The sequence below is a fragment of the Mus pahari genome, chromosome 6, assembly GCF_900095145.1.
Source record: "Mus pahari chromosome 6, PAHARI_EIJ_v1.1, whole genome shotgun sequence".
Taxonomy (NCBI): domain Eukaryota; kingdom Metazoa; phylum Chordata; class Mammalia; order Rodentia; family Muridae; genus Mus; species Mus pahari.
In genome coordinates, this window is record NC_034595.1 from 79,803,791 (window position 1) to 79,818,943 (window position 15,153).

The 15,153-nt window shown below is 50.9% G+C and overlaps 2 protein-coding genes across 3 annotated transcripts in view; both read left to right on the plus strand.

Annotated features, from left to right (window-relative positions):
- Phc2 (polyhomeotic homolog 2) overlaps positions 1-6,603 on the plus strand; it is a 100,635-nt gene extending 94,032 nt beyond the window's left edge. The window contains exons 13-15 of one of the 2 annotated variants that reach the window (XM_021200335.2): positions 1,015-1,156; positions 1,933-2,209; positions 5,219-6,603. In XM_021200335.2, the coding sequence (XP_021055994.1) occupies positions 1,015-1,156; positions 1,933-2,209; positions 5,219-5,373 (574 nt within the window). In that variant the 3' untranslated portion in view covers positions 5,374-6,603. The remainder of the gene's footprint in view (positions 1-1,014; positions 1,157-1,932; positions 2,210-5,218) is intronic. The other variant, XM_021200338.1, reaches the window with a different exon arrangement.
- Positions 6,604-12,391: 5,788 nt separating this feature from the next.
- A3galt2 (alpha 1,3-galactosyltransferase 2) overlaps positions 12,392-15,153 on the plus strand; it is a 21,462-nt gene continuing 18,700 nt past the window's right edge. The window contains exon 1 of the mRNA XM_021200362.1: positions 12,392-13,158. Within this exon, the coding sequence (XP_021056021.1) occupies positions 13,046-13,158 (113 nt within the window). The 5' untranslated portion in view covers positions 12,392-13,045. The remainder of the gene's footprint in view (positions 13,159-15,153) is intronic.

Consider the following 15,153-nt stretch of genomic DNA (forward strand, 5'->3'; position numbering starts at 1 on the left):
AAACCAGGAGAAGGGAGTGCTATGAGGAAGCACTGCTGTCCAAGCACAGAGAACAGCCCACTAGCTGTGCCCCAAGGGCTACCATGCCCTTAGGGAAGCCATCCACAGAAGTAGCATCGCCCAGAGCCATGGCAAGCTTTTATCCAGCCTAGAAAATTGATGATGATAAAAACCTCTGTGTTTATTGAGAAGCTACTCCAAGGGTGGGCATGGTGCTGTAGATCTGTAATCCCAGAACTTGAAATACGGACGCAGAACTGATTCAAGAATGAAGGTAGAATCCCTCTATAGTAGGGGCTACCTGAGGAGACTTGTCTCAACCCAAAACACGGAACAGGCAGGCAGACAGCTGGACAGTCAGAGGGCTTGGTGCTGGTCAGATGGGTGTCTCAGCGTCTCTGTTAGCAGCCATGACTGCTGTCAGCATTGTCTGTAATTGTGCCCTCTATCTGGGCTGGAAAACTAAGGCATGAAGGAGCGCTTGTGCACAACGCAGGCGAGCCAGCTGATGAGGCCTAGGGCTTTAGGCTCACATGTGCCCTGTGCTCTTTGTAGGAGCAGCTCTACCTTGAAAGCCCAGAGCCCGAAAAGAACCCTCTAGGTTTCATGCAGGGGTGTTGTGTGTGATGCGCCAGAGTCCCTGTCCTAAGCCACGGTGCCCAGGCTGTGCTCAGGGAGCCAGGGCCCCTTGGTGAAGCTTTATCAGGCCGAGCTCCAGCAAGACAGTAAGCAGGAGTTTCCTAGCATCATAGTGTGTGGTAGCCACAAGGCACCCACGCTCTGGGGAGTTAAGCATGTCACGGGCAATCCTTCATGTCTTCATGAGACCAGTTTAGAAGGCAACTGTTATTACGCCCTGCCTCCCAGGAAGGGCTCAGAGCTCAAGTGCCTGCCCAGAGTCTCGGTGTCCTGGAGTCAGGATTTGTACCTGTAGACAGACTGGGATTTTCCCAGACAGTGGCTGTTTGTGCCACCTACGGCCTCTGCTCTGACTCGATTGCTCCTGTCTGACAGGTATAATGTGGGATGCACCAAACGAGTGGGACTTTTTCACTCAGACCGGAGCAAGCTGCAGAAGGCAGGGACCACAACCCACAACCGCCGACGGGCCAGCAAGGCCAGTCTGCCCACACTCACCAAGGACACCAAGAAGCAGGTAAGAGGCCACACAGCCTATTCCCACAGGTGCTCCCAGGTTCAGCCGGCTGCTCCTCTCAGCAGCACTCTGCTCTCCCCTCTGACAGGTCTCATACCCAGCCTCCTGGGGCCTGAGGACACAGACCTTACCCTTTCCGGTAGTCTTTTCCTAGAACTAACCCCTCTTGGGGTTGCAGTCCATTCTTACTTCTTGGGTCTCACCCTTGTGGCCCTGTGCAGACAGGCTGTTCTGTTCCCTCTGTGTCGGGCTGGAGACATGGCAGCAGCCCCCTCTGTCCCCCACTACCTCTGTGCCCCTGTGAAGACTGCAGGTCTCTGTCACAGCCATGGGTATTTAGCTATTAAATATTTTCCCATCGTCCATGCTAGGAACTCTGTTAGGCACTAATGATCCAAAGACATGGTCCTAAAGAGACTCACACCCTAGCATGGCAGCCTTCACCCTGTGTCTGTCTGGCTCTCAGTGGGTGGTAATAGCTTGTCTCGCACCTTGTTAAGGGTCTGCTAAAAGCTGCAGTTCAGAATATACACATGCCAAGAAGTCCCTCTTGCTAGTCCAAGTCAGGCGGAACACCACATAGAGAACAGACCACTGTGGCGCGCAAAGAACAGTTTGTGTGACAGAGCTGAGGGACTGAAGGTTCTGAGCAAGAAGCACAGAAGCTGCCCCTCCAGAAAGAGTGAAGAAGAGGGAGCCGGGCCTGCCTCTGCCCCCTCTTGATGCCAGGGTGGTCTGTGCCCTGTCCTGAAGCACCGTGTTCTCTCTGCTCGCAGCCCTCAGGCCCTGTACCCCTTTCAGTCACTGCTGCCTTGCAGCTGGCACATAGCCAGGAAGACTCCAGCCGGTGCTCAGATAACTCCAGCTATGAGGAGCCCTTGTCACCCATCTCAGCCAGCTCGTCCACCTCACGACGGCGACAAGGCCAGAGGGACCTGGAGCTCCCTGACATGCACATGAGGGACCTTGTGGGCATGGGACACCACTTCCTACCAAGTGAGCCCACAAAATGGAATGTAGAAGATGTCTATGAGTTCATCCGTTCTCTGCCAGGTAAGTTCCTTGGAAATTGTTTCCCTGATGGTCTAACTGAGAGGGAGTGGGGCACCTCTCCTCCCTCCGGGAGGAAGCAGGACCCAGGGTGCAACAGTGAGGGCCAGAAGGCTCCTGCATGTGAAAGCATCCGTTTTGCACAGCACAGACCCTGAGGACAGAACTGAACGGGCAAGGACAAACATGCTTGGCCAGGGGGCGCTGTGCGTAGTCCTTAGGGTGGGGGCAGATAGTGCCAAGGCTGGTGTCACGACTCCCACGTGGAAAGGCAAATGATCTGGTATTTCAGATTCTTCCAGGGAACCCAGAAACTTCTCAGCTTTTTGTCAGCCTCCTGCATGCACTGCCAGGTCAGCAGCACTGGGACCACGAGCCCGTGCCAGGGTAGAGTGTGGTGTAGAGTGGGATGGAGGTTAGGAGCACAGCCTTGGAGGTCAGAAAGGACTCTCGCGTAGCCCAGACCCCACACTAGTCACAGGCCAGTTACTTCTGGTGGAGACTAGGAAGCCTCTGCAGCCCGGCCTCAGGGTCCCTTACAACAGGGCAACTCTGTGTCAGCCGAAGCCCAGGCAACCTGGGGACTTCTGGGGTCATAGGGTCCTCTCATACATGGTTTGCAGGAAGGGGCTGTCGGCCGGAGGCCTCTGTATGAGCCTTGTGCAGCAAGCAGGACAGCAGGTCTCCCATAGCTAGAGGGCAACCAGAAAAGGCCGTCATGCCCTCTTGGACCTAGCCTCAGAAATCACATTCTGCCATTCCTACAGTGTCTCATTGGTCACACAAATAAGCTCTGTCTTTTGGGGGGAAACCCCAGGCTGTCTTAGTTAGGGTTTCCAAATGCAAGATGGGAGGAAAGGGTTCATTTGCTCACAGTCCACGTGTAATCCATCACTGCAGAGTCAGTCCAGGATCTCCAGCAGGGCAGGAACCTGGACACAGGTGCTGATGCAGAGGCCATGGAGGGGTGCTGTTCACTGGCTTGCTCCCCATGGCTTGCTTGGCCAGATGTCTTACAGAACCCAAGATCACCAGCCCAGGGGTAACCCCACCCACCATCAGTCAGTGATTAAGAAAATACCCTTCAGGAGGCATTTCCTTGAGTCAAGTCTAGGCACGAAGAGCTCTGACCCTGTTACACAGGTGTGGTTCCCCACTCTAGAGATCTGAGAACTAACGCAAGTTGTCTCCTGCCTGCCACACCCCCTGTATCTAATAGGTAACTAAGGGGAGAAAGGGAACATGGAAGCAGCTCCGACCCACACCAGCCCTGGGCAGCCCTTTTTGCCGTTTCCTTCTGAGGAGTCAAAGCCTGGAGCTGTTCTTAACCACCTGTGCTTGGTCCCACCCTCAGAGAAACCTGCCATTTCTGTGAAAGGCAGCCTGAATGTTCAGTGCAACTTACATTACAGTGCTTACTGTAATTCCTACTTTCACTTTGTGTTACCTCAGAGCTTTTTAGTCCCACCTGGAAATATTTCTGACAATATAATTTTCTTAAGATCTTTATAGTCTCTGAGTCTTGTTGGGGTTCACTCCCTCAAACAAAAATAAACCCCAAATTATCTCTCAGATAAGTCCTTCTATAATGTTGGACGTGTTCTGCAGCTCTCAGGATTCTTGGGAGTCTCCAACTGGTCAGAATCTATGAGGCCGGCCTATGGACACCACGGGGAGCATCCTCCTCCAGGGTCTTCAGAAGGCTCCAGCTCTGTGTGTTTAAGACAAGATCTCTTATGTAGCTCAGGCTTGAATTGCTCACAGCCTCCTGCCCGAGTCTCCCAGTGTTTGCATTACAGGCTAAAGCCACCACAGCAGAGGCATAAAGGAAACATGTGACTTAGACTGTTAGCGTCACAGGTGGCCTCATCCTAGCCTAGAAACAGCTTGCTTTAGGGTTTTTCTGTTTGTTGGTTGATTCGTTGGTTGGTTGGTTTTTTGATACAGGGTCTCACTATGTAACCCCCTGACTATTGTGGAACTCTCTCTGTAGTCCTAGCTGGCCTCAGACTCACAGAGATCCGCCTGCTTCTGCCTCTGCCTCCCACCACACTGGAAACTGTTTTCTAATCCCCAGACCTATTGGCCATCTGAAGGGCCCAGGGCTTCCTGAACCAGCAAATACTGGCCATGGAGTACAGAAGCACTCTCTTTCCTCTTCCCTTCCTCCAATAAGAAGCCAGGCAGCACCCTCAGCCTTCTGCCTGAAACTCAGCCCACTGGGAACTTTACACTTTGGTTCCCAGCCCCATGTTGCCACGCCTGCGGCTTCCTGGCAGGATGCAGTGGAATCCCAGCCCTTCCACCCACCAGCAACTCCTCTCTCTCCAACAATGTCCTCCTGCACTACGAGACTCAGGGCCCCAAATTACCTTAAGCAGTCATTGTTGCTCTACCTGTCCTAGCTGCTGCTGGCCAGTACAACTCTATCCCTACAAATTCCAGTTTTTAAAATGTCCTACCTCTCTCTAAGGTACAAAATCTGTATTATTGATATATTTCTGTGACATAGATCACTTCAAAACTTAGCTTTAAGCAGTAATAACCCATCCATTTTCTCAGAGTTCTGTGGGTCAGCGTTTGCTGTGGCTCCTGCTAAGGTCCCATAGAAGTCCCACTGAGACTGAGGTGCCAGCACTGTGGCTAAGGCTAGCATCCATGAGGCCTCTCCTGCTGTCCATCAGCATCTGCCTACAGGGGACAGTTGGAGCATTCTGATGTGGTCAGTTTGCTCCTACCTTACCTGAAAGGGTAGGCAAAGCCGCTGCTCTCCCTGCGAAGTTTCAGCAGCCACACGCTTGCCCTCTGCAGCAGCCCGACACCTAGGACAGTTAGTGGAGGGAGAGGTCTGAACAAGGGTGTGCCCAAGGAGGCCTGCATCCTGACTCCCTGGCTCAGATGTGAGCCTCTCAGGCTGAGACAAGAAAAGCAGGACTGCCCTGAGGTAGCATCCTGAGGCCTTCCTGAGCCAGGGCTTGTCTCTAACTGCTACTGTTCGTCCATGGTCCTCAGGCTGCCAGGAGATCGCAGAGGAGTTCCGTGCACAGGAGATTGATGGGCAAGCCTTGCTGCTGCTCAAGGAGGACCATCTAATGAGCGCCATGAACATCAAGCTGGGGCCCGCCCTGAAGATCTACGCACGCATCAGCATGCTCAAGGACTCGTAGAGTCTCGGCTGCCTGCCCACTGCACCACCAGGCAGCCAGGGTTCTAGCCCCATGCAGGCAGGCACTGCCTCCCGATGGAGCAGAGCCTCACGGACATTCCTGAGGAGCCCAGGAAAGGGCCAGCTTGGAGGGAAGGGGCTCTCCCTAGGGGTGCAGCGGGGAGGAGGTCCGAGTACCTCTTCAGTGGCTCTCAGGGGCCATTTCTGTGGAAGGGGTAGAGGTAGGTGGCACAGAAGCTGGGGCTTTGCGCTTGTAAATACTGATAGCACTGGCTTCCTCCAAAGTCCCAATGTTCTAGCACCCCCTCTTCTCCTTTCTCCATCCCCCATTTTCCAGGGGGTTTATGGTCAGGGCTCCCCAACCTGAGTTGGGCTACTCCCAAGGGCAGCCAGCAGGCCTGGACAGAGGTCTTGAAAGCCCTTGCCTTCTCTTCCCCTACCCCCCTAGGCCTGGTTAACCTTCCGTTGCCAGCTTCTCCCACTTCAGCCTGTTCCCACAGCACCGGGGGTTCTACCCCTGTACCCTCTGCAGGTGGAGAGAGAGAAGCTGGGCCCAGTTTGGCCATGCCTGCTGGCACAGACGCCTTAACGCTGTGTGTATGACTGTGTGACTGGGAGCCTGGACTGGCTGACATGCCATGAGCTGCCCGCTGGCATCTCCAGGTTTTTTGTAGCAAACAGCCACTTAGTGCTTTGTCCTGGACTCCGCTCAACCTGAGGCTGGGGAATAGAAAGGGCAGATCCCAAGAGTTGGAGATTAGAGGTCCCTTCCAGATAGCAGGAGGTTTCTAGGGAGGGTGCCTCACAACAGACTTGCAGTGTGTCCAGCTGGTTGGAGAACACGAGGAAGCTGCAGGGCTGGACCATGTGGCCAAGCCTGCGCCTCCTGTGGCTTACCTGCCTACCCACCCTTCGCACACACCCATGGCAGGGAGTGTGGAACTGAAGACTGGCTGGAGGCACTGCAGAAGCAGCCCTTGGCTTTCTACTCCCACACTTGCTTGTGAAACGTGTATAGCAGTACCAGCTACCTAAGGAGGGCCAAGGCAGGAAGGGCAGGGCCTTTCTGTCCTTACCAACTCTGGGAAGTCGGCTCTGCCCGAGAGGGACGGGTACTTGTTCAGCTTGCGATACCCCTTCCCCACACCTCCAGGCAGGGTTGGAAATGAAGGACTTTTTTAAGCTTTTGTTTTTAAAAAATAAATCTGTAAAATTTGCCTCTTCTGTGGCTTTCTCCCAGTGATGATGTATCTAAGTTTTTGTTCACCAGTGAGGAAAAGGATGAGCCCTGGGTTGGGGAAGGATGCTGCGTTAACTGACCAGAGTATTTATTACACCTGCTTAGGGCTGGATCATTGCATTGACCCGACCCCAGATCAACATCCCTCAAAGGAAAAACCCAGCTCTGAGCCTCCTCACCTGCCATTCCCACCAAGGCCACATGGAGAGGCTGCATCTCAGACTCCTGCCTCCAGGAGGTGTGTCTGGATGGAGCTACTCCATCATCTCAGACTCCTGCCTCCAGGAGGTGTGTCTGGATGGAGCTGCTCCATCATCTCAGACTCCTGCCTCCAGGAGGTGTGTCTGGATAGAGCTGCTCCATCATCTCAGACTCCTGCCTCCAGGAGGTGTGTCTGGATAGAGCTGCTCCATCATCTCAGACTCCTGCTTCCTGGAGGTGTGTCTGGATAGAGCTGCTCCATCATCTCAGACTCCTGCCTCCAGGAGGTGTGTCTGGGCGGAGCTGTTCCTTGTTCACAAGAGAGCGGGACTCAGCTCTGACCAAGCTTTGTATGCTAATCATGCAGAAGAGGAGTACATTGAAGAAGAGGCACCTAAGCCTTTCAAAGAGGAAAGATAGCAGATGTGGTGACACTGTAAAGGCACAGTGAGGGCAGATGAGCCTAAAACTGGCTGAACTGAGCTGAATGAAGCCAGGTGCTAGTTGGAATTGGCTGGCTGCATCTTGTGTGAAGGTGACAACGCAGGGCTTGCGTAGCCTAAGGAGCATCCTGTCACTAAGCTGCAGTCAGCTGGGCCTTTCTGAAGGTGCCTCTGAACCCACCAGAACCTCTGGGGGAGGTTGGACATGGTCATTTGAGAATCAACACTCCTAACCCTGACAACCTCATAAAATGGGATTACAGTACACCAGGGGAGGTTCTGAGTAACCCCCTGTGAGGACAAGACCTGGACCGGCTGCTGTCTCAAACTGGAAAGCCAGGGAAACTTGGGGGAGGTAGCCTGACTGGAGTGAGCCCCAGGGAGTCCCCTAGTCAAGGGGTCCTCCCACCTGTCCTTTTGCTCACTGTGGGCTCTGTGCTTAGGCAGCCTGGGTGGCCTTGGCCAGTACTGCCACTGGGACCTCTGTTTCTGTTTGTTAGGGAAGAAAAACAACAACCTAACCCAGTCCCACTCAAGTTTGCTTTTAAGTGTGTGACGGACAGAGAGGAAGCCAAGGCTACTCAGAAATCGGTGAATTTAAGTCAACTGAATTGTCCGGCACTTCAGATGAAAGGGCCCACCCAACATGGTTGGGTTTGTGACGTCACAGCTGATTGGGTGCTAAGGATTACAAGAGGGAGCCTGCTCCTGGCTGCTGCCATGAATCTGAAGGCTGTACTCTTGAATGTACATTTGTTCCTGGTATTTATACTTTACTTAGACTTCTGCAAATGTTTGGCCATGTCCCACAGTTTACATTTTTTTCCCTGTGGGTATGGCAGCACACACCTTCAATCCCATCACTCAGAGGCAGAGGCTAGCAGATCTCTGAGGTTGAGACCAGCCTAGCCTACAAATTAGGGTTCCAGGACAGCCAGGGTGGTTATACAGAGAAACCCTGTCTCATCAACATTTTAATCAAAAAAAATTTTTTAAGTAAAATTTTTCAACTTTGGAAATATAAATATACACACTTTAAACATACACATGAGAGATGGCTCAGAGATTAAAAGCACTGACCTTCCAGGGGTCCTGAGTTCAATTCCCAGCAACCACACGGTGGCTCACAGCCATCTACACTGGGGTCTGATGCCCTCTTCTGGCATACAGGTATACATACAGACAACACTTCATACATAAATAAATCTCATACACACACACACACACACACACACACACACAAATAGTTCCCCTTATGTACAACATTCCGATACTCTGTCAATCATTTCTCTAACATAAAAATACCTATCATACCACTAAGCTGATTTCTGGGCTCTCCAAAAAGATTCAGCTTTTAAGCGTACTACCAGTGTGAGCTTCAGAGTCATGATCTTCCGTGACTGAGACCTGGTGACAGCCATGTGCACCCCACATTACTGGGGAGCCAAAGAACTTGGGGAGGAGGGAAGTTACCCCACTCACAGTGCTCAGGCTGTGGGGGAGGATGTGCTTCTCTGACCCGAGCCCCTCCCAGAAACAAGCCCTGATGAAGGAAGAGCTCTAGGACCCAAAGGGAGGAGGAGGAACTGGCCAAATGGGTACTTGGACCTTCCCATGGGTCAGTCTAGGCCCACTTGTCCACTCTTCTGTAGATGATTGGCCCCAAGGGACTAGCCAGCGCTACCCATCAATTCTTTCCTCTAAGCCCCACTTCTAGTTTCTGAGTTTATTAGCGGTCCATCCCAGACTGCCTTGGGGTGTGGTTCCTGAGCCCAGGAGGCAGAGAGGAACTGGTTTGTCCCCCATACCTTGTCATTTTCATTGTGAGCAGGTCATTTCTTCCACCTCTCTGGGCTGGAAAAAAACCCTGCATGGCAGGGTATCACAAATGGCTTCTCCCAATGGCTCTCATTGAATTCAGGTGAGTGGGCTCCCTGTTGGCCAGGTGGGAGCTGCAACTCGGAGCTCCAGACTGATTGACAGAAGAGGGGTTCAATCAGGAGGTAGAGGACCTGAGGAAACAGTGCAGCTCCAGGGACAAGAGGGGAGGGGAGGAAGGAAGCCAGGGTCCAGGGCTGCTCTGCCCCCTGTATGTGAGAGCTCGCAAGAGCAGGGAAGGGGGCAAAGGAACGGATTAATAAGCTCTGAGCTGTCTTCTACAATGAGCTGGAGCCCAAAGGTCCTTTTGGCAAAATCTGACCAAGAAATGTAAAGAGTAGGCCACGCAGGTCCTTCTGGAGTAAGCTCTAACCTGTGCCCTGGAGGAGCAGAGTGGCAGGTCAGTACACTCATCCCAGGGCCATCTGGGTCGCAGCCGTCCGCATGTATCCCTTTGGAGCTCGGGCCATTCCAAGCCAGCTCTGACTGAATGCCCCCACTAAGACCCAGTGTCCAAGATGAGCATCCGTTTTCTTACTCTGGTGTGGGAGAGGACAAGGGAGAAGACTGGCTAAGAATGTGCGACAGTCGCCAGTGACAAAGAAAAGTCCATGCCAGCCTTTCCCTGTTCCTGCTGTGGGGCCACTCTAGCCTGCTTTCGGGGTTCAGAGTGGGCTTCAGGCCGAGTGGGAAGGGTCAGGCTTCTCACAGGAACCACACTGGGTAGGTCAAGGCTCCGCCTCAGCACATTCCAGTCACTTCCCTGAGCACATGAGACCCAATTGCCTCGGTGACAGAATGGTAGCAATCCAGTTTCCTCTCCAGGCACTTACCTCCTGGAGCAAATGGAATTTTAAGCAAAGAAGCTACAGTGGGGTGAGGAAAGTGTGAAGTTAAATCTACATTACACTTCATGACTTCATTCAATTCTAGCAAATGAGTAATGCCACCAACAGGTTCTGGGACTTGGTACCAAGACTAGAGTCTACTAGGATAATGAAGAGTTCCTAGGGCAAACACAGGTTAGGCAAGGGCCAAAGGGGAGGTTTGGTGGAGATGTAGGAAGGGGGACCATGTGTCAAGGATCCTGGAAATGAGTGACAGAAGCTGGGGGAAGTGCTTGGACAAAGACGGGGGTGGCAATCCCAGGAAGCTAATGGCAAACCCAGGAAACAGAATGGTTGGGGCTGAAGGGTGGAAGCCAGCAGCCTGACTGGGAGGTTGCTACACAAATCCACATGTAAACCAGCAAGGCAGAGCAAGGGGAGGTTGCAGGTGAACCTGAGAGGAGCTTCCGTGTATAAACAGCAGAACCTGGAGACAGCTGTTGTTATGGGAGAACGCGCTTCTGGGGTCCCAGGAACACGAGAGAAAGGATGGGTCAGGCAGGAACACACAAACTGGTGGCTTAGATGCTGTGAGTTTAAGGTGTGTGGGCAATACCTGGACAGACACAACAATCTAGAGGATACACGATACCTGTGGCTCTTGCCTCAGCCAGGAAACTGGGACTACTGGATGGTAGGTACATTACAGAAGTTATACACTAGTTAACAGATGGGGAGGGGCCTTATTGTGCATCGTTGAAGACAATCGGAGGGCAGAGTCAAAAGCAATTTTAACAGGCCCTGCCTCTGTCTCTGGAGCGTTTCAACAACCACTGCCACCATACTGGTGCATCCCCCATAATCTGTATATAACAGCAAGCAGCAGCATGTGGTGGCTGAATCCCCAAAACATGCTGTGTTAAGTCGAAAGTAGAAATCAGACTTAGGACTTACACTTAGAAAAAAAAAATAGGCAAGGAAATATATCAATTTTCACACTGATTGCATATTCAAAGGACATTTTGGAGATGTTGGCATAAAAAGTTGGTAAAAATTATTTTCACCCGCTTTTGTCACATAGCTACTGTAAAGTGGATGTCTCAGTGTGTGGATCACGTTCAGTCCTGGGGGCTTTGCTGTCCTAGCACCCCTCAGTAGATGATAATGCAGCTCTCAGGGATGCTGTGCCTGTGAGCCATGGCCACACGAGAAGAGCCCTGCCCCTGGAGGTGAGACCTGCCTCTCCTTGGAGTTCTCCAGTTTCTGTTCCGAGTGCACGCCTCAGCCACACCTCTCACTGGCCACACTGACCTCCACCCTCAGATGCACATGAAGCATTTACCCAGAGGTCAGTCCTAGGCATCCTTCTAAAAAACCTGTCTTCCCCCTCCCCCACCTCCCTTTTTTCAGTGCTGGGAATTGAACTTAGGGTCTCATTCGAATGACCTCTGGTTCATACTACATACACACTTCCACATGCATGAAGCTGTACACACATGAACACGTACATGTAACACAGACACGCAGCCACTGAGGAGATGCTGAAAACTCCTCCTATAATGATTTTAACATGTCCTTAAGGGGTTCCTTTTGCCCCCACTTTCTGGGGTATACTTCTGTTCTTGCTCAGTAACCGTCATGATGCATGTTGTTTTTAGTTCCCGCTGTTGTCATTTCCAGTTCCCGTGAAAAGCAGCTTTCCCTGTCTTCGTGACAGGTACATTTAGCCACTCCTGTTGGCTAGACACCTGAGCCCTTTTCGGGTGTTTACGAGCAGCTCAAACGAGGCCTGCCCCAGACTTGAGACCCCACTCTGTAAATACCTCCAGGCAGCTGCCAACGGAAGCTGTGTCTCCATCAACTGCAAACCTGTGGCTTCGTCTTTACTCTTTACCATCCAACTAAGGACAATGGCCCTCCACACCCACCTCCCACCTACATCGGCTTCTATCCCTTCAGCTAACATGCACAAAACTAGCACTCAATGCCTGGGCTGGCCTCCGGCACCTCTGTCTCCCTCCTGTGCTTCTGGTGAATCCCAGGACTCTGTTGATCTCCAGGCTTTACCCATTTGGCCTTCAGATCCAGATACTCTTAGATCCAGATACCTCTGCCATCAATGGCCGAACCCTGCCAATTAACCCTCCACAGATTCCTCTAGACCCAGCCACCAATGCTCTGCCTCACAGCCCAGCATCCCTGGCCCTTCACTTGGTTTCTCATCTCTAGTGTTGCCCTCCCACCCAGCCACTATATCCACGCACAGAGTACAATCTGAATACTTCTACGTATGTTTTTTCCAAATGAAATTACCCCATCACCACTCAACATTAAAAACCTTCCCTTATTGGAAGGTCTCTGGGTACACTGGTATTTCCTTGTTAGAGACTGCCCTTCCCCCACATCTCTTTCTAAATTTTAGTCCTCTGAGGCCTGGCTTACAGGTCAGCAGACTCCAGGAAGTCTCTGAAAGCCTCCTGCCCACTCCCATCCCCTCCCAGGCTCATTTACCACACTCTGTGTGTGTCACCTCCTCTCCTGGGTTCACTGGGCAGAGCCCCACTCTTACTCTGCCTGCCTCGATCTTCACTCCACATCCTGACAGGTTTTGTCTTTCCATCTCACTTACCCTGATGTCTTGGACCCAGCACAAGGCTTGGCGCCACAATGTGACCAAGAGCAGGGCCGAACAGACCTTGGCAAACATCTTGATGTATGACCATCTTCTATAGCAAAAGGCATCTTCTTCGAATGGATGGGCAGAGTCTGGGGCTGTTGGACATCAGAGGACAAATACCGAAAGCTAAGCAGCTCCCTAAAAGGACAAGATAGCTCCTGCGTGACCAGCAAGCCAGGAGACAGCTTCTCACACTGTATGCTGGCAACCTGTCTAATTTTTTTTTTAAGGCGATCTTTTAATAAACAAAACCTGCCGATGGGTTCTAATTTGTATGTCTTTGCCTACTAGTGAGGTGAACATTTTTCCATTTATTTGCCTACTAAATACATCTCTCCCCCCACCCTTCTAGAATTAAGCTGCTGGTTTGCCATAGGCACAGTTAAAGGAGGTTGGTCTCTTAGAAGATGGCTCTGGGGGCAGAGTGGGGAGTGAGCTGGCCAGGGTCACATGGAAGTTTCGGAGAACAGGAAGGACGGAGGCAAAAAGGCCTAGGGAAGTCAACCTGGGGACTATCACGGTAAGTGAGTGTGGCGGGGGGGGGGGGACTGGGCTGCATGCCAGTTTCTGGCTTTGTCACCCTTCTGAAGCACCCTGTGCAGAGAAGCTTCCCACAGGAGCATAAGCGCAAGGCGGGCTCATTGAGTAAATCCTCGGTGTTGGAGCCTCCCAGACCTTTGCAGCCACTGTTTTACACCACCTGGGTGATTTCCTGCCAGGCTGGTACCTTGTTTATGCCTGCCACTGCCCTGCTGAACAATGGCCTCAGGGCAGACAAGCCGCTACCTGATCTACCTGCTCTCCTGTACTGCGGTCCCAAGATTGGGGCTGTGGGAGGGATTTTCCCCATTGCCTTAAAAACCCGGTACTTCATTAAACTTTGGGCTTTGATCAGGATTTCTTGTCAAAGCCTGGTTATTTCTCCCACAGTCGTTTTCATTCCCCAGATCACCTTCCAGGACAAACCCGGTTCGAGTGTGACCGCAGACAAAGACTCTCAGGCAGGAACAGACAGCTGGTGCCAACAACGTGGGACCTGGAAATGGTGGGATACAACTGAGGGATCGCTGCCTATGTGTGGTGGAGCTCCACAGAAGAAAAAAGGGAAGAAAATCGTATCGTGCACCCCGAGAAACAGGTATTCGTGCTAGCACAGGTTCTAAACCTTATCCTCTTTAAATTGTTGTAGGCACAATACAGGCTAAGCTGGTACTGTGTTCACCGGACATTGTTGCCGCTTAAGTTGGCAGCAGAAAACGGGAAAAGAAAATTTTAAACAGGCTTTTGTCCTCAGTCTTCGGGAACTGCTTCAGGCGGAAGAAATAAGGGTCTAAGGTTCTGAACAGGCATTTGCCTGCAGCCCTAAGAGCTCTTTCAGGTTTAAAGAAAAGGTGTTGAAAGAATTTTTGTGGAGCAGGTGGACTCTTGCTGCCCATGGTTAAGAGAGGAAGAAATTTTAGACTAGAGAACCTGGGAGAGAGAGAGATCATGAGAGGGAAAATAGATTTTAATATTCTGGAGACAGACCGAAGTCCGGAGACGTCCAGCTTTTGCTCTGGCCCCCTACAGGAGAAGTGTGCTACCTTCTATGTATTGTCTATGTTTGGTGCACCAATCTGCCACGTGTCAATTCATATGTGTTTTTGTTTCGTTGTCTGAATGAGTGGCTGTTCTGTGTTTCATGTTGGAAAATACAAATGGGTAAAACTTTGCCTGCTGATGTAATATCTCTGCGCAGCTGAGCCGAAAGAGGCTCGTGGCTTAGCCAGGAATCAAACCCAGCAGGAGAGCCCCTGCAGAGAAACTGTTTTTAAGAGAGTCATTGAACTCTGAGTTTTAAAGCAAAAAAGCTGATAGTTGGTTTTTTCCTAAAAATTCCTCATGATTAGTGTATTTAGCAAGTGACAAGTGCCTTTTGTTGTAATATTATAGCTAAAAAAGGTAAAATTCTGTGGTCTAAATTTATAATTTGTGTAGCCACTTCATTTGGTTTTTGACTTGTCTTAAGGGTATAAAAAATGCTCTGCATGGCTTAAGTTATTGGCGTTAATTAAAAGGTTATAACGNTGGTAACAAAAAGGTTAGCTTTAATATGGTAACTTAGGGTTGGAGTCATTTTAAACACGTGGCATAAACAGGCCAAAAAAAGAAAAAAGAAAAAACTAGGCCTCTGGAAAAACTTCTAATTGAGATAATTTTTAACGTGATTCTTTTCCTAAAAGGTAGACTTAGAGATAAGATTTAAAACATTGTCTCTTTAACAGAGCATCAAAAATTGCACTGCCCTGCATTCATAGGCAGACAAACTTCATAACATTAAAGTGATGCTTCTGGTATTTTTAAGATAACAAATTGTTTAAAATTGAGTTTTGCTTCAAGTTGCCAATGCTCCATTGACTGCAGCTTGCAGCTTAAATTCAAATTTCAAATCTTTAATTCACCTATATATTGTAATTAGGATCGTTACAAGAGTGATCATCTTATGAGAGCACTGACATAGCTCTCTGCAGCCATC